Here is an 18255-nt window from a genome sequence, read left to right on the forward strand (position 1 = left end):
GCCAAAACATGCAATAGTAGAAGACATTCACAATAATTCACGAATCGTATTCTTTTCGGCTTCTCATATATATTCGTTAGAAGTTCATTCTCAAACTGTTAGGTTCCAAATGTGTTCATGACATGGGTTTCAATTTCGCATATATTGGCAGGAAGACGGTATTCGCGCAGTGTATAGTTTTCGTAGCGGTTAGTTAGTACGTGAGAATCTAGACTTGCAGTTAATCCGACCGTAAATAAATAGAAGCTGTTAATCCAAGACCCCATTAAAATTGTTTCTACTAGTTTTTAAAAATATATTGTACAGAGAACTGATAAATTTACATTCATGAAATATTTTTTTTATTTTATAAACCAGTATCACGCCAAAACGTAAGACGTATGAGCAAGGATTCAGATGACTATATTTACGAGTATAGTGTTTTCCCCGACACGAAAAGAAGAGTACCCATCCAAACCAGAAAACATCTATGCACATCACCAAACAGATGCAATGAAATATCCACAAAGCCAATGTTTTTATAGAATAATTAAATACACTAAAAATACTACTCTTCGAAATATGACACCAGTTCCACGTTCTTTATTTTTGAGATAATATTAGCTACAAGAGTAAGTCATTTCAATAAAAGCATGTATACAACCGTCAATTCATGTTAGTTGTAGTTAAGTGTTAGAAAATCAAACCCTCATACCATGATGTAAGTATAAATGAAACAAACTATCCTGAGCTGGGAGCAATTACCTTATCCTGAGCGAGTACCGCTTCCTGCCCACAACCGGGGATAAGGTCAGTGTGACGGCTATAGTGAGAATTCCTTCGAAACACTATATCGGATTCAGTCTTTTCTCTGCGAGGCCTAACGGCATTAGTGGAGTCTGCCTGCTGTTGCGAGTTCTCCAGCGTACCGGCCGTCAAGTCCGGAGTGCCTGCTTTCTCGAACGAAGCGCTCGATGTAAAACAAATACTAGTAGACGGAGAGTCACTGTTGACGCTGCTTTGGCGGCTTGGTCCATTGTTTTCGCTATCTTGCCTAATCAATGCCGCTACACTTTTAAGGGCGTCTATCGGATTGTTGGTAGATGGGTTTCCTTTGTCGTTTTTCTTCACATCGCCCTGTGCTGGCATTTTTAAGCTATCGTTCATTTTTATGAAATCTGTCAGAATGGGTTCACCCGAACTCTGCGGTTTCATTATTTGTTGCTTTCTCGAGTTGTTGAAAATACCGCTCGATCTAAGTTGTTTGCTGGGTCCCACTTGATTTTCGTGTTTCGGAAAGTATATGGCAGAATGCCGAGTACTAGGTAATGGAAAAAGATCAGAGTTCTCTCTTCTGAATCCTCTAAAAAATCTATTTGGAGAACTCAACTCTGTATCGTGTTCCTTTTTGTACTTCAGGATGTCAGACAGCTTATCGTGAGTAGTTTTCTCGGCCGGTTTTTGGAACAGCTGCTTGTGTCGCGACGGCGGCGTTGCGATAGCTTTATACTTGGCCCACGCGTCTTCCATTTCGATCCTGGACTGACGTTGAAGTTGCAAGCGCTTTTGGTCTCCTTCTTTTATCTGACTCTGTTTCTCGTTTGACACATCAGCGTTTTTGGATGGAAAAAATCTCGCAAAGTCCCAGTCTTTCAGCAGAACGGCTTCATCCACTTCGGTAGGGACGGAATTGTTTTCGGTATTCTCTTTCTGTAGTTTGTCAAAACCGCCACACAAAAAATACAAATAAATAAAGGTATCAAAACCAGGCAACTAACCCTAGGAAACAAGAATTCTGCTCACTTATCTTACTTTGGCGTGAAAATAATGATATAAGTTAAAATAAATGCTTTAGTAAAATGGTACCCAGAAAAAATAATAATTTAAAAGATCATAAATACCCTCTACAGTGCTAGCTCAACTGGCCTAAATGACGCGAGATTTTCTATCATCTATGTTTTGCAACGATTTTTATTTTATTTGAGAAAGTTTTTTTTAGCGTAGTACTCATCTGAGCTATTAGTTCAGCTAACCTTGCTAAGGAAGGACATAGGTCACACTGAAAGTTTTGCACTTATATTAAATAGTTTTTGCACTTTAACATTGAACCAATCTCTCACCTTGAACACCAAAGAGTAAAGAAGTTTTGTTATACTTTCTAATTTACGTACTTTAGGTTCGGCATAATAAAAGGGAATAAAGTGTGTTAATAGACACGTAACTCGCATCCGCTAGTGTAATACTCATTGGCTTCTTTAGTTTCAAAAACATCGAATAGATAGGCAAAACTTCAAGTATGGTCCTTGTATACGCAAGCGGTGTGTGTTGTGTGGTGTGTTGGATACTGACCCGTTTCATGACGAGCGTGCGGTCGCTGTGCGCGTCGTCGTCGGGCGTGGGCGGCAGCGGCCGCGTGGGCGCGCCGCCCGCCGCGCCGCCGCTCTCCTCCGACACCGCGCTCAGACCCCCTCTGTAGCAAAACTCGGGACTGCCAAGCGGAACCAAACAGAACGGGGCGGGAGGTATGGACAAATCAAAGGGCGAAACGTAACAGAAAACGCAAATAATATATACGTCATCGAAACAATATGCATTCATTTATGTCAAAAATATAACATACATAATATATTAGACGCCATTATTTGAGGGAAACTTATTCTAGGTGAGGAGTCTTTTCAAAATGGCTTATTTACACTATATACATTTTTTGGGACATCAAGAAAAACATAAATTGAAAATTTAGAATTTACAATTTATTTACGTTATTAAATGGACACACCATGATTCATACATTACATAATACATATCTTTATCCTAGTGTTGTTAAAAGACTAGCCTTGAAGACTTTGAAACCTTAAAGACTCGCAAACCTTGAAGGTTCAAGCTTTGAAGACTTAAGCGTTGAATGTTTGAGCTCAAAAACGGTTCAGAACCTTAACGACTTAGATGACGAACGAATGAGCTCTTAAAAGTAAGTTTTTAGGACTCGGGCTTCATAGAGAGCTCAAGCTTCAAAAACTCGGGCATATTGAAAGCTCAAGCCCCTCGAACCTTGGAGGCCTGAGTCGAGCGTCAAGAGCTCAAACAATGAGCGTTCTAGGCAGAAAGTATTATTGTGTGTGTTTTTTTTAAGAATATTATGAACCTGGTACGTTGCCACTTTGTAGTCATGTCTGGGTGTAGTGATTAACAGATCGCAAAAAGACTGATGTCACTCATTAAATTGATCTGCAGTCGAAAAAAAATCTTTAAGTTTACGTTTAGAGGTATTGTTTATCCACTAATTGATATTTTACAAACAAAAATGCGATAAAGTCCGAATTTATTTTTTCTTTTTTCCCCTCACATTTCACACCTCAGGATTACGCTGTTAAAATCTCTCGGGTTGCTCACGGGCACCCTATCAAGTATGGCATAGATTGATCTAATTTGATGTATTTGCAAGTAGTTGGATGGATCTGTGTAAAGAATGTATAAAGTTCTGTGAGACGATGGATAGGCGAGAATCTTGTGTCTTGTATTAGTCTTCTTTATTACATTTGTTCTGTTTTTCCTTTCTAGACTGTATCATGTACCAAGGTTGTATAAATACTGTCTATTATAAATTTCACAGTGTATTAGTTCGCTGTAATGCTGTGTAAATTTTTTGAATTAATAAAATAAAAAAATAAATAGAATAATTTGTTAGAAGCTTTTAAGACTTAAATACTCCAAACCTTATAGACTTAAACCTTCAAAGCTTAGGAGGCTTCAAAGCTTGAGGCCTAAAGACTCGAGGTTTCTGTGATCGTAAGTAGCAACACGAACTTATTAATTTGAGGCTTATACGGTCGAGGCTTTAAGGTTCAAGGCTTCTAGACTCAGCAGTCGCGACTCGAGTCTTGTAGTTTACGCCTCGAAGCTTAAATTCACAACTCTACTTTATCCACATAAATAATGATTTAATTACCATATCTTTTTTAGAATGAAGCTCTTTTAATGCGAACCTAATAGAGAATTAAGTCGTATTGTTTTGGACTTCAAATAGAACAAATTATTCTCAATTAATTTTTATAATCACTCATTTAATTATAAGAAGCTTCAGTAGTTAGTAGTTTTTTTTCTATGATATAGGAGGCAATCGAGTAGATGAATCGCCTGATAGTTTCAATACAGTGATCATTGTCAAATCTAAAAGCTATTTTGGGGGTAAACACAGGTAATATTGTGTATTAGGAAGAAATAACTAGTTTTGATTCGATCTTTGCAAATTGGGAGTATAACTTTAAGTAGAAATGCCCTTAAAATATAATGCATTTTCAATATAATCCCTTAAAATATAATCATAATTAAGAAAAATCTAAATAAGCCCTTTGAAAAGACACTCCTCAGGTATATCATACATTCACGTGAATCATTTGCACGTGGATGTAATTCTGCATTTACGTTGCAGGCGTGCACCGCGCCAGTAATATCTCGGAACATAGATAATCCGAACATATCTGAAGAATACAGTAAGAACAACTTTACACTACTTGGAAAGTTCTTTATTTCGCGCAAGAAATACTGTTTTGCGGGCTTGTGCTAAGGCCGCTGTATACGTGCGAATGATGGGGTGCAGGGCGTTTTTCTAAAAGACATGAAACGCATACTCACAGCGGTTTCGGAGGATCACTGGCAAGAAGAGTGCCGTCGTTGCGTACTCGACCACCACTTTCTTCAGGGTCAGAATCGCTGTCCGAGTCATCGAACGTTGGTTCTGGGACATTCCTTTCGACTGGTGGACCTGTCAATCAAATATTATGAAATAAACATTTGAATAATAAAAACCGCCGAATATTTTTGCCAATTTGTCGGAATAACAAAAAAAGGATTAGTGTTTAGCAATTTTTTTGAAGTTATTTGTCTGTAGGGTCGGTGCGGAAAGGGAGAAATGGGAACTAACATTATCAATATTACATGGCAATCAAACCTTAGACACATGTCTAATAAAAAGTAAACAAACTTCTGTCGTTAATATGTCATTGATTTATATTTACAAAAACAGCACAATTTATGTATAAAATAATTTCGAAATTACATTTTAATTATAAATGCTTCGCTATCAAATTTTTAAAAATACACAGAACGTATTTTCGCTATAACGGGTCTACTACTGAATTGAATATTAAATTATTATATAATATTCAATAGTTCCTCTAACAATTAATCTCCGACACGAAATCAGTAAGTAGTTAATATAAAATGTACTTATTTACTATCTCATTCTCGTCATTCATTATCTCAAAGTAACTGTCAAACAATTTTGATACTTTGCCATTTTATGCATAATATGCACATATAATTTATTTTCAGGATCGAGTAAAAGTACAGAATCTCGAAGTTACCATTTAGTAGATGATATGCACGAATTTGTAATCCACGTATCAGAAGCACATCCAATTCAGATGAAGACAGTTCTACGTGTCTCTCTGGTTGTAATGAAGCTAGCTCAATCATCAGTAACATTGAATATTTAGATTCAAGACTTCGATTATAATTAATTAAAGTTTTACAATTAAAATATTCATTTATTTTTAAGTTCCTATACTAGATATATTTGGATTCAAGTCTGATGTTCAAAATACACATTGAGCCAAGTAATGCAAATTATTTGTAAATATTATTGTAATGACAAGGTACACCGAAATGGTGTTGCTGTCAGTTACGAAATATTAATTCATAGGTATTTAGCACGAGCTTTTTGACAAAATAGAATATCGTGAGGGAACCGGGGAGGTCCGGGAGAATCTCAAGACACTCTTGCACTCATAGATACTAAGTTGATGGTTCGACTTCCCAATAACTATTGGACTGGGCAGATTAGAATATAAATTTGACTCTTATTTGGTTTTGTACCAAAATTGCAGTTGGATTGGACAGATTCATATCTAGTTTTAATAGTTTTGTAAATCGACCTGTCACTATAGTACCTGGAACGTATTAACAAAAGTCGGCTTTAACCTCTAGATACAAGGTGAAATGGCAGTCACTTCAGTGAAAACTAGTGCCTGAGCTAATTAATAGGATTAGGCTACCGATCCGACGACACCAGGCTCCCTTTAGTGAGCCGTGGCAAAAAGCCGAGATAACGGGATTCAAGTATCATGATCTTTAGTGTCTTACTATAATTTAGTGTTGTCAGCATAACAAAAACCATAAAATAGCACTTGCACGTCCTCAATTCCTACGACTCTTCCGCACAGACTCTATGAAAAAACGCGCGCCGCCTGTGTCGACCCGCCTAATCAAAGACTGTGCTTACTTTAGTTAACATTTCACGTTTAGTTTTAACTTTAACATTTATGGTACTATAACCGGTGTGTGAGCGAGACAGCGCTATGCCCATATATAGCAATGTCCCGCTGCGGCTGCCGCGCTGGCGTGCGGATCAGCATCTAATGCGAAGATCGCCTTACTTGACTGCTTACAAGCATAAAAACTACAATGAAACTATAATAATAAAAAGACAAACCCTGTCCGTTAGTGGGTGCTCGCGGCGGCCGGTTCGGCGGCTCGCTGCCCGACACCACGCCCAGCTCGTTCAGCTGAGCAGCAAGTTTATCCAAGTCCTTCAAATATACATTTACAATGTTAGTCCTTTGTTCACTTTATACATTACATTAACAGAAATAATGTTACCTTCGTTATTAATTCGTTAAAAGGATCATTCCACGGCCAGAGTAATGCGAGTCACAATTTACAAAGTCAAAAAATAAGTACAGATCAAACATTTTTATCAAGGGCAATCACTATTGGTCTGTAGCCTTAGCAGGAGTGGCCCGAGACAGTATCTCGCGCGCGAGGAATATTCGTCTTTGTCTAACGGTATAAATTAGAAAGAAATCAGATACTGTCTCAGCGCTATCGCGCTAAAGCCATGTTAAAGTAAATTAAAATAAAATGCAAATAAAAATTGGCACCCACCTCCGGCTTTCGCGGTGGAAGCTGCAGTTGAAGTATAAATCGGGTGCAAACAAAGTATACAGCGTGACATGAAATAAAAACATAAAGCAAATAAAAAGTTGCTCTTCGAATTTCTTGCATTTTATACAAAAACTTTCTGTGTACATATTATACTACAAGAAATTGTCCTACAATTGGCTACAGGGTTACTCAAAAATTGGCTACTCAGGAAGAGAATTATCTCGCAATAGCAGAAGCTTAGGGACATTTGTGGTGTCCAGATATGGTAGATTAAATGTAAATGGGTTTACTACAATGTTTGCTAAAATTTAAGACGAGTAATGATTAAAATAACAAAATATCAAGCTGGAAGCAACTATAACAATAATGAATTAGAAATTTGATACACTTGATATTTAATTTGTAGCTGCAAGCAAATCATACAAATCGGTTGTCACCCTCTCTCGGTTTGATTGACTTGATAATTGGTAAACCTCCATTATAGAAGTGACGACAATGCAATAATGTTTTTAGGCAGCATTTCCACGAGCGAGGATGCGTAGCGAGGTATGATTGTCATACAAGTTTGAATTTCGCGCCATTTTCTGCTGACAAAAATGGCTTTCCAGACTATACAATCCGAGTCTGATTGTAAGAGCTCACAGATAGTACATGTTTGTAATTACCATGGGTTTGAACATGTGATGCGAGCCGCGCTGCGGCGGCTGCGGGCCGCTAGCTGGCGGGGTGCCGTTGTTGGAGCCCGAGCTGTTGGAAGAGCCGGATGACTTTGGGGTAGGCGGAAGTGGCCTGGTGAGAAAAAACACATGAGGAATGATGGCCATAGCCCTTGTCGACAACTGTACCATTTTATTTCTTATTTATATTACTTGCAAAAAAATGACCTTACTTCAATTTCAGTAACTTTATTTTATAGATTTATATATCGTAAATATATGTTAATAGAAAGTATGTTACATTTATCAAAATATGTATTTGCAAAAAGGCAAGCCACCAAAAATACCTGTATCTGTTAGGCTGTTGTGCCTGCGGATCTGGCACTACGATCAGTCTTTGAGGAATGGAGGGCCTCGCCGGCGGGCCGGGCTCTGCGGCACAAACGTCACCAATTAATGCACTCCTTACAAGTAACACACATAAAGATAGGGAAGATGCAGAAACGATATTTGTATCATTCAAGAAGCTAATTCAGTTCAATAAAATACTTTCAAAAGATAATTTAAAAAATGTAACTAATTAGATGTATGACAGCCTAAGTACATGGCTGCTGTTTTCACGCAATGCGTAACACATGTACAAGTGGGACTCCTTTACTGTTACAATGTTAGTAGTCTGTTACTAGCTTTCAACTGACGCTCTGGACCTAAGAGGCGTTGAAATTTATCTCAATTACTCTGAAGATATACTTTTGTTTAAAAATTTGCTTGTCCGATCTCTTGGCTATATCACTAGCTATTTTGTAGTAAAATTATATTTCTATAGTATGCAGGGTACAACTGAAAACAAGTTTTCGTGTTTTTTTTTCTATCGTGACAACTTTAACCATTAAAGGTTTTGGTTGGAGTCTGCCCTTGCAAATATGTATAGTCTTATTTCCATGTGTATTTTTTCCTTGGTTAAAACGTGTAAAAATTAAATTATAAAAACTATGAATTAAACTATATTTTGAATAAAATTATTGCATTTTCCCTATTTACAGCAAAAGTTAGTGCAAGTACCTGGAATCTCTTCACGCTCCTCGCGCTTGCTGTTGCGTTTCGGCGGCGGTTGGGGCTGCGGTCCTTCGGCGGCTCTGAGTTATTGACAATATTATTATGTTACAATAGGGTCACACGCGCAGACATATATCTAAACACGGCCGAACGCACGCTCCTCATGTGCCAACAAGTTTGACACCAGAGTCGATTCCCATAACCTTAGTAGGTTGAGATATAGACCAACATTAATATCTTCTAATGTTTAGAAGAAAAAAAACAATAAAATAGCTCAATGATGACAACATTTTAGCATCGTATATATTCCAGAGATGTGACAAGTCACGCTTATAATTTTATATAAATCATAGAACTTGCGAGGCATATTAGATATATGTATGTTATCACACAGTATAAATAATCTAGGCATAGAGGATCTATAGAATAAAACTTGATGAAAGCGTGCTGAGATATCAATACATGCGCGCGTCGTCTGCGTAGCGTTCCCACCTGCGGTTTTGTCACGCACTCGAGTTGGCCTACACTCATGCACTCAACAGCAACACACTTAACTGACCATTGCGGACTTTATATCATTGCATGAAGGTTTACAGTTATCTGTGACGATGACTCGTGTCTATCCCTAAGCACGGTTGTACGGTCGAGGAAGTTCATTCTATAGCAATTTGCGGTAATTTAGGTTGTACATACTTATGCTAAGAGCTGTCCAATGTAAAGTGAACCGTGAACGGCTAAAGAATCAAGTCCGTCGACCGTACTAAGCTGTTGGCCTGTCTGTAGAGTCCTGTGTGAATGGCACGCACCTGCCCTCTTGTATCTGCTGGAAGTTGCGGCGCAGCGTGTCGCCGCCGGGGTGCGCGGCCGCGTTGTGCACGATGGACGACGGCTCGCCCGCCACCGCGTTCTCTTCCTCTTCGCCTTCCGACCCTGAGTATTTGTACTCTTCGCGTACAGAATTATCTTGCTTTCTTTTCTTACACCTGTCTATATGATCTTTCAGCTGTATTCGCACCTGTCTCTCTGTTGGCTGATCCCTGAAATAAGTTGTTAATTAATACTTGATATACCTCTAGGAAGTGCTAAATCTATTTTCATGTTCAGTTTTGAAGGTCACTGTCACGTGCCTAAATTTATAGGTAAGTGTTAACATTGAACGTGTTTATTTCAAGTACATACCTAATGAAAGGATGCTTCAGGAGCTGCTCTGTGTACGGCCTCTGATGATAATCTTTGACAAGAACGGTTTCAATAAAACTGTGAAATTTCTTCGCCCATTTCTTTAACTTTAAACGAGGAGGAGGGTTTCTGAAATGTGTTAAAAAAAAGCAAAACATTAAATACCATTTGAACGTACAGCTATTTTTTTCTTAGAATTTGATAGTTTAGACATAATGCCGAGAAGTCTCTGAACTGGGACACCAATAAGTTTTAATATGGACTGACTGCAGCAACAGTTGCATAGTAAATAGAGTATTAAAATTTGACAAATTAGCCGTGACCTACCTAACCTTAACAATTAATTCAAACATGCACAGATATTGTTTCCCCTTCTTCTTTCCAAAGCTTCTTTGAAGCTTAAGAATCTGAACAGAGAACACAATAGTCGGTATTATCTACACGCTTTTAATGATTACGACATTACTTATAAAATCAAATAGATGGTACGTCGGAAATGTTAGGTTACATAATTCTAATATTTTGTTTCTTTTACAATTATCACACTTAATTAATATACTTACTAACCATATAACCTGCATTACTGGCTAAAAACTTCATAAATTAGATACGTAAATATACAGATGTAGTTGTTATGCGTTGGTCTACTTTTGACTTTAATTGCCAAATAATGTAAAAAATATCCCATATTTATATTCCAAAATCTTGACAATACTTAAATAAGAAATGTATGTATTAGAGAAATCAAATCATTCAATCATAAAATACACCTAGACGACTCCATTGCCATGTCTGTACATAATGCCACTACCTGTCCGTCCGCTGCTGAAGACTATAAAACCTGTTTATTATTGTCATACGAAAATACAATCAATGTCTAATTGGTGAATTTTATAAAACCGCCGACACAATAAACTTACTAAGTAATTGAACAATCATAACTCATCAATGAATATTCGACGGAAAATCGAGGAAATTATTTGGACACCAATTAATTATTGATAATAAATTCAGAAAAATGACAGTAAAATTACAATTTAAATTTTAAAGTGATCGGAATTCAATGAAAACACGAGTTTAAATAAATAATAAATAAGCCTGCCTCCGAGTAGAAATAGTTGAACTGCCCCCACTCCACCCCTTTAGTGCTCTCATACTAAATAACATCTAACATTGCAACCTCTTAGGGCATGTATTTCGCGATAATAAGAATCTTACTTCCTTTTTCAGGTTATAACTGTTATAAGCTATCTGTTCAGCCGTGTATGCGTGAAGGAGGAATATACATCCAAAGTTGAAAATATTAAACGTACAATCTTTCAAATTCGTAACATTATTAGTACGATAGTAGTAGTATAAATAGCGTGGTGAGTAAGTTACCTTGGGATAAGAAAGAGAGCTCTCATAGGGTGCAGATCGCACAGAGGTGGTTGACTCTCGGCCATCTCGAGTGCAGTGATACCGAGGGACCAAAGGTCAGAACGATTGTCGTAGGTCGCGTCTGGATTCTCGTCGCAGGCTATCACCTCCGGTGCCATCCAGTACGGAGTGCCGATGAATGTATTTCTCCTGCCGATTGTCCTGTCCAACTGCGCGGATACTCCAAAATCAACTGTTGACAACAATCAGTATATACATAATACCATGTTTAACTCTAAATACTTATGAGATTATTCATAAACAGGCTACAAGCCAGTTTTAGCTATTAACCGTTTGTCTTTATCTGTCATTTTAATCTATGTGTTTGTAAGAAATATATAAAACATAAATTAACCAATTGAGGCTAATAAAGTTTTATGAATAAGGGGGTTACAAATTACATCATAAATGTATCTACACTTACACCCAGCGCCTATGAGGCTCGTCGTGTTGTGATGTGCGATGGATGGGCGGTCATTACAATAAGAATGATATGCACGCGAGAGTCGAAAATTAGCTGTAACAGAGACCAATAAATAAAACATTCCAGAGATCTACTTACCCAGCTTGACTTCAGCGTTATCCGTAAGCAGGACATTTTGCCCTTTGATGTCACGGTGGATTACTTTGTTGGAGTGTAAATAACTGAGACCTCTCAATATCTCCCGACATATGTAAGATATCCACTCTTCCTTGAGAGATTGACCCTTTGTTGATTTTACTAAGTCTGTTACCGAGCCTGCAAGAAACAAAAAGGAAAATGGTTGGTGCTATGTATTCTTAATTCAGCTTAGTAAAAAATCGGACAAGTGCGAGTCGGACTCGCCCACCGAGGGTTCCGTTCTTTTTAATATTTGTTGTTATAGCGGCTGCATCACTTGTGAAAATTTCCACTGTGACAGACGGACGGACAGACGGACAGCAGAATCTTAGTAATAGGTTCCCTTACTTTGCTGATTTTGCACTGACTGCATTCATTGCACAATGGTATAAATTAAATTGTAAGTTAATGGCTTAACCATGTGCAATATTATACTAATGATAATAGATATCATTGCAAAAGGACTTTTATAATGAAACAATAAACGATATCCTAATTTTAAACTAATATTACGGTTTACACTCACGTGTTTTAAAGTTACTCGCGTGACATGTTTCGGAGAGCCTAGGTCTCGAAAAATGAGGGAATTATTAGGGATGGTAAAATTAGTTTAATGTTAGTATGTATCATGACAGTTCCAATTCGATGAAATCCTAGTTGTCATTTGTGTTTGACTGTAATCTTGCTCTTTATTGTCTTGCTAGAGATTTATTCAAATTTACATTCTTGCAAAGTCTATGTAAAATAGTCTGTAACATTTGAAAATGATAGTATTGTTATTGTAAACACTTACTTTTCTGTTAAGTAAAGCATATAAAAGTAATGGTACATAATGTACTATATACCTATAACGTTTAGACTGAAAAAAGTTAAATATTATATTCCTTTACATCAACCATCTTGTCGTTTTCCCGTGCACTCTTCAAATATTGGTACTACAATTCTCCATCCTAACGCATTGTCTAGTACAATAAAAGATAACACTTACCAGCTCCACAATACTCCATCACCAGCCAGAGTTGGTCATCCTTTCCTGGAGGACTCTTCTTGATGAACGCGCCGTAGTATGTCGCAATGTTACGGTGGTTGGAATACTTCTTTAGCACGTTGATTTCAAGTTTGATCTCCTCCTCTTCATCCTCTGTGACATCCATAACCTTGATAGCCGCGAGCTGGCCGGTTTTGGTATGACGCCCCTATGTAAAATTAACGATTGTAGTTAAACGGTAAACAATCAGAATCACTACACCTTATAAAAAAAAGTCCTCTGCCGCGTCGACGACTACTAAACTCAAAGACTTCATTTTCATGCGGTTTACACCTATCAATTGAGTAATTCTTGAGGAAGGTTTAGGTGTATAATTTCTTAAGGTTTTGTGTAACCCGTGCGAAGCCGGGGCGAGTAGCTAGTTATTTAATAATTGAATCATACTTGCCACAATTTCTAGGACTGATGAATTTTTATCTACAGGTCGACAAGAAAGACACAAACAGATAAGGATAACTTTAATCTACAAAGCAGTATGCCTTCATTCAGCTTATTCAGCTACAACGGTATGATCAGTATCTGGCAAAGACTACATACAAAATATAGCACTTTTATAGTTTTCACTCTTTGTCTCCATAAGGAGCTTTTGATTAAATTAACCAAGTTCATTGACATAAATTGACTGAACTCTTTAATTGTGATGCTTACAAACGCCCTATTAGTCCTAATCATTAGTTGTGTGTTATACAGCGGGAACGAGATACTATGCTCACAGGAGCCTGGTACAGTAAAGTCAGCAGCAAAATTCGTTAAGCATGTGATTTGTTGAATTGAAAAATCGGCATGTGCAGATAATATTGAGCACTTGATATGCTTAACAAGGTTTGCTCTACAGTTGACTGTACAGTAATAAAATAACAGAAATAACAACTCGAATAATATTCATTCCATGTGACGTCTTTTGCTGGTATGTAAGTTGGAATACTGTGTAGTCAATCATTATGAAATAAATGTAGTAGGCGATTTTAACTTGGGAACCTAATATTTCCCACTAATTAAACACACACAGCATGCAGGCCAGCTGATAAAGTAGATGTAGATAAAATAAGCCTGTCTGCACCAAGTTGGCACTTGGCAGTGATAAGTGATAACTTATGGCTGCATCATACTTGCCATAGTATTTAGCGTGCAGAATTTATTATCGTAGATGGACCTTCCGTTTTGTCCATTGGGTAAAAATAGCAAAAGCAGAAATCGCTTGCAAAACTAGCTCATGTAAGCTATGTAAAAAAAAAAACTATTTGTTTCAAAATCTGGCTATTGATGTATTTGCCCAAATAGTATTGTTTTTTTTTTACTGATATCAAAAGACAAGCAGAACCATACTGTACAAATACCGCCAAGTGTCTTGCTAGCCTAAGAAAAAACACATAAAACAATTCGCCAGGAAAAATGGGCAAAGAACATTGAAGAACAGAGTTTATTCCATTACAACTAGATATCGTCACCAGTAATGACTTCTACAGAAACGAAGTTGCGAGAAGAGGCTTTAATGGAGGAAAACTGTATTAGTAATTCTAGGTAGTATGGTCAAAGAATTAAATTTAGTACCATTTTGTACCTTGTCACAGAACAGTGACGATAGTATGAGGTTCCTAGCGACTTTCATATTGATTGTCACTGTGACAAGGTTTGAAATGGTACAGAAAAATTCTTTGACTGTAGCTACTTAGCCTGATTTCACTCCAGTGTTCTTTGCTACCCCAGGGAAATTATACAAATAATTGAAACTATCAATATAATCAATCAGGAACACATTTGGGTAATCTTTGCTGCTTTTGAAGTACCAGCTACTCAATATGTAGAAGTTTTGTTACTCAGTAACTTTACTCTTTCATGGTGGTAAAACTTACACTCTTTTTTAAATTTCATAGTAAGTATACGAAACATATAATATAGCAATTTTAAAATTCGCGTGCTCATCTTAACTAAAAAAATAGATAAATGTATCAACAAAAAAAAAACCTGTGCAGCATGCAGGCCCAGATCAACAACCAATAGTTATGTGCAGTGCTATGATGACCAGAATATGTGCCGTTTCCAAGCAAAAAGTTCCACTTTCTCGCTTGCCATGACGACACTACGACAGGTTATTTGTATAAAGATACAAGCAAATCTCGTCCTTATGGAAAGCGACAAAGTGCGTCCTTTGACTATACTTAAACACATAGTTAGTTGTTATTAGATAAAGAGTTCAACTTTGTATGATGCCAATTAAGCAATACTTGCAAGAGGATGAAACTCAAACTGAGCCCATTGATAAAGTACCATTTTCCTATAAGTGAAATAAATTTGACAGATCTTAATTAAAATATCAAACAATATAAATAATTTTATCCTTTAGTCGCCCAGAGACCTAAAAATAGGCCTTCCATTCCATTGTGTTTTGGATCTTTATTCTAACAAATCAGAATTACAATTGTTTCGGCAAGTTTTGGTTTGTGGGCAGCTAGAGAGAATTTTTAACATGATAATTATATTATATATTAGGTATCCAAATATGTAGGTGCATTGATCAAATTTGAAAAATTTAAGATATATCTTCCAACATAAGTAGCTAATAAGCAGGGTCCATACATTTCATGCCATTGACGCAAAAATGACATACAAGAAACATTTTTTTTTTGCCGTTTTTATATATAATGGTACGGAACCCTTCGTACGCGAGTCCGACTCGCACTTGCCCGGTTTTTTATAACACTACAACATTAGATAGCTAATCTATTAACGCATAGAAAAATAAATACTTGTTATGTAAAATAAGCAGTTAAAAATAAAAATAATGAATTATTTAAAAAAATTGTTGCGTGAATCATTGGAATCACCTCCATGTAGTGTTCACGTCAATTTTCCGTCAACATCATGACATGTAGTACAGGCCCTGCTAATAAACATCAACTTGAAGCAGAAAAACTTCTGCAATTTTTGATGCTGACTTTTGTGGTTAATATTAAATTAATAAGTTTACGTTTAAGGCCTCCATTTTTGTATGAAATTTCATTACAGGTGTATCAAGTCACTTAGCTGGAAATGTGGTCTTTTGTAACATATTATCAGGCACCCTAGGCCTTATTCATTTAAATGTTTCATTTTGTTAAGAATTATTATTCAGTTCAAAACCTAAATTAAATATCAACTTAAGCCAAAATGAAATGGAAGAAAAGTTTTTGTAAACAAGTTAAAAGTGGCAAAATAAATCACACTTATAATTAGACATCAAGGTTTTACAACACACCTGTCAATAAAGAGGCCCACTGATTAACAGTCTGTGAACCAAAAATTGTGTTTCGAACAACTGACAGGCTAATACCGTCCAACGGACTGTTAATCAGCAGGCCCCTTAATGTTCTTTGTTAGTTATTTTGCATAAGGCTTGTTCACAAAAAAGTTTTCTGGTTTAATCATTCAAGTTTTAATCTTTTTAATTAGATCTCTTGGTAGATTCTTATTTACCATATAAAGGCCAGACATAATTTATTGAGCATTAATTTCACCTACAACCATGCATTGCAATAAATAATAATAAAAAAATATTCTTTTAACTCAGTATAAAGGCGTAAACCTTAACTAGTTATGGGTTTGTGGTAGAATGGATGGTTGCATGGACACCGATAAACAAGGATAACCAAGAGCCATTACCTGAGACACCAATAACCGAGAGTCAAGGTCTATTTTAATTTTATCATGTTTTACTATTCATACTGTAGCAATCCAGGTAGTTGACTTTTGTATTAATGAGAGCACATTTGATTTTGATTGAATATTTCAAAAAGTTTCTGGCTCTAAGATAAAATCATTTGTGGTCCTAATGAATATTTACATTTTATCACTTGAATTTATGCTTGGTTATTTCTCATAATAATTGAATTTAACACTTTGTTTAACATAGTTATCACCATGACACGTACGTTTATTTATTTTAAGTAAGCTATTCCAGTTGTGGACTATCTGTTATCATGCACCAATGATATGTGTAGTATATAATGTTAGACATAATGTTACTGTAGGTTAGCATGTTTCGGTGGATTAGAGTAGTAATCAATTCATGTTATGTTAAAATATTATATGCAGGAACCTACGTTCCACTAGCAAACATTAGCACTTGTAGATTGAATCTAATTGGGCAAAATAATATGTTAGATTATTCAACAAAACTGTTTGAATATACATTTCGCCTAGCAAACAAAAGTGTAAAGTGTATATATTTACCCAATATAATGGCACCGTTATGTTTCTACTCAAGACCGGAATTAAGGGTACATGAAAAATACCTACCTGTGTTGAACTAACCAAGTAAAATAAGACATACCTTGTACACCTGTCCATAAGTGCCATTGCCAACAACTTCTATGAGTTCGAATATACCAGCTGGATCCTGAAATGACGCATTATACTCTTAATTGCACGATAAAGCCTCATTATTAAACCTTCACTATGAATCACGCCCAGTGAGATCATTGCCCTTTCATAATTAATTGAGAATTTTACTTGGACCTTACGAATTAGGGTCTCCCAATTAATTAGATTAGATGGAAAATAATAGTAGTGTAATTCAAAATATTACCTTTAGAGCGCTTAGGTCAATGTCGTCCAATGAACAATTTACAGACGGTGCGAGTTGATGCGCCATTTTGGAGTATATTGTCACACGCGAAGACAAAGCACGAGAACTCACATCAATGCAATAAGTGTAAGAAACTACTGTTAAATGACATTGACAACAAAATAATTATATTTTAACATTGTACATTTGTTTAATCTATTAAACACATTGTTTACAATTAAAATTCAGTAAATTACAAATACACAAGTCGAACGTCGTACACACACCCGGTGGGGATGCCAGATTTATGAGTGGGATGACAGAGAGAAGAAAAGAGTAGAGCTTGGTTGCAGTCCAAACTGTACTATTGTCAATTCGTACAAAATATCCACTATATTATTGTTACTTCACTATTAAAATTACAAATACTTATAAACTGAAATAAAATACATTATATGAAGTTACGAATAAAAATAGATAATTAATGAAAACAACTTAGCAACCGTTTTGTAAATTACGTAATTTGCAATTCGGACCAAAGATACGTGACGTGCCTCGCCTATTATCATTTTTTTTATTTACAGGGTAAAATGATTAATGAAAATTAGACATGATATTTATCATGTATAAAAGTTATTACAAGAGATTGGCATTTTACTTTAAAGTGCTACATTTAATTATCATATTCTATCAATCTGATATTTGAGAAGGTACTCATATTTATGTTCGTATTTTAAAAATGATATTCTATTCCATTTGAGGACTAATCAATTTTATATAGCGTTTATATAGGTAGACTGACTCCCAGTAGGTACTTGATAAATTGATT

At 36.2% G+C, this 18255-nt stretch overlaps 1 protein-coding gene across 13 annotated transcripts in view; it reads right to left on the reverse strand.

Moving 5' to 3' along the window:
- Nucleotides 1–17733, reverse strand: part of LOC133521661 (serine/threonine-protein kinase mig-15) — a 29165-nt gene extending 11432 nt beyond the window's left edge. For 2 of the 13 annotated variants that reach the window (XM_061856769.1, XM_061856768.1), the window contains exons 1-15: nt 17448–17733; nt 17193–17258; nt 12824–13031; nt 11797–11973; nt 11196–11427; nt 9816–9944; nt 9443–9673; nt 8643–8716; nt 7928–8012; nt 7590–7713; nt 6925–6945; nt 6473–6569; nt 4615–4744; nt 2329–2467; nt 745–1689 (exon numbers count right to left, since the gene is read on the reverse strand). In XM_061856769.1, coding sequence (XP_061712753.1) covers nt 745–1689; nt 2329–2467; nt 4615–4744; nt 6473–6569; nt 6925–6945; nt 7590–7713; nt 7928–8012; nt 8643–8716; nt 9443–9673; nt 9816–9944; nt 11196–11427; nt 11797–11973; nt 12824–13031; nt 17193–17258; nt 17448–17513 — 2724 coding nt within the window. In that variant the 5' untranslated portion in view covers nt 17514–17733. The remainder of the gene's footprint in view (nt 1–744; nt 1690–2328; nt 2468–4614; nt 4745–6472; nt 6570–6924; nt 6946–7589; nt 7714–7927; nt 8013–8642; nt 8717–9442; nt 9674–9815; nt 9945–11195; nt 11428–11796; nt 11974–12823; nt 13032–17192; nt 17259–17447) is intronic. The other 11 variants (XM_061856803.1, XM_061856765.1, XM_061856757.1 and 8 more) reach the window with 9 other exon arrangements.
- Nucleotides 17734–18255: the final 522 nt, after the last annotated feature.

The sequence above is a fragment of the Cydia pomonella genome, chromosome 1, assembly GCF_033807575.1.
Source record: "Cydia pomonella isolate Wapato2018A chromosome 1, ilCydPomo1, whole genome shotgun sequence".
Taxonomy (NCBI): Eukaryota; Metazoa; Arthropoda; class Insecta; order Lepidoptera; family Tortricidae; genus Cydia; species Cydia pomonella.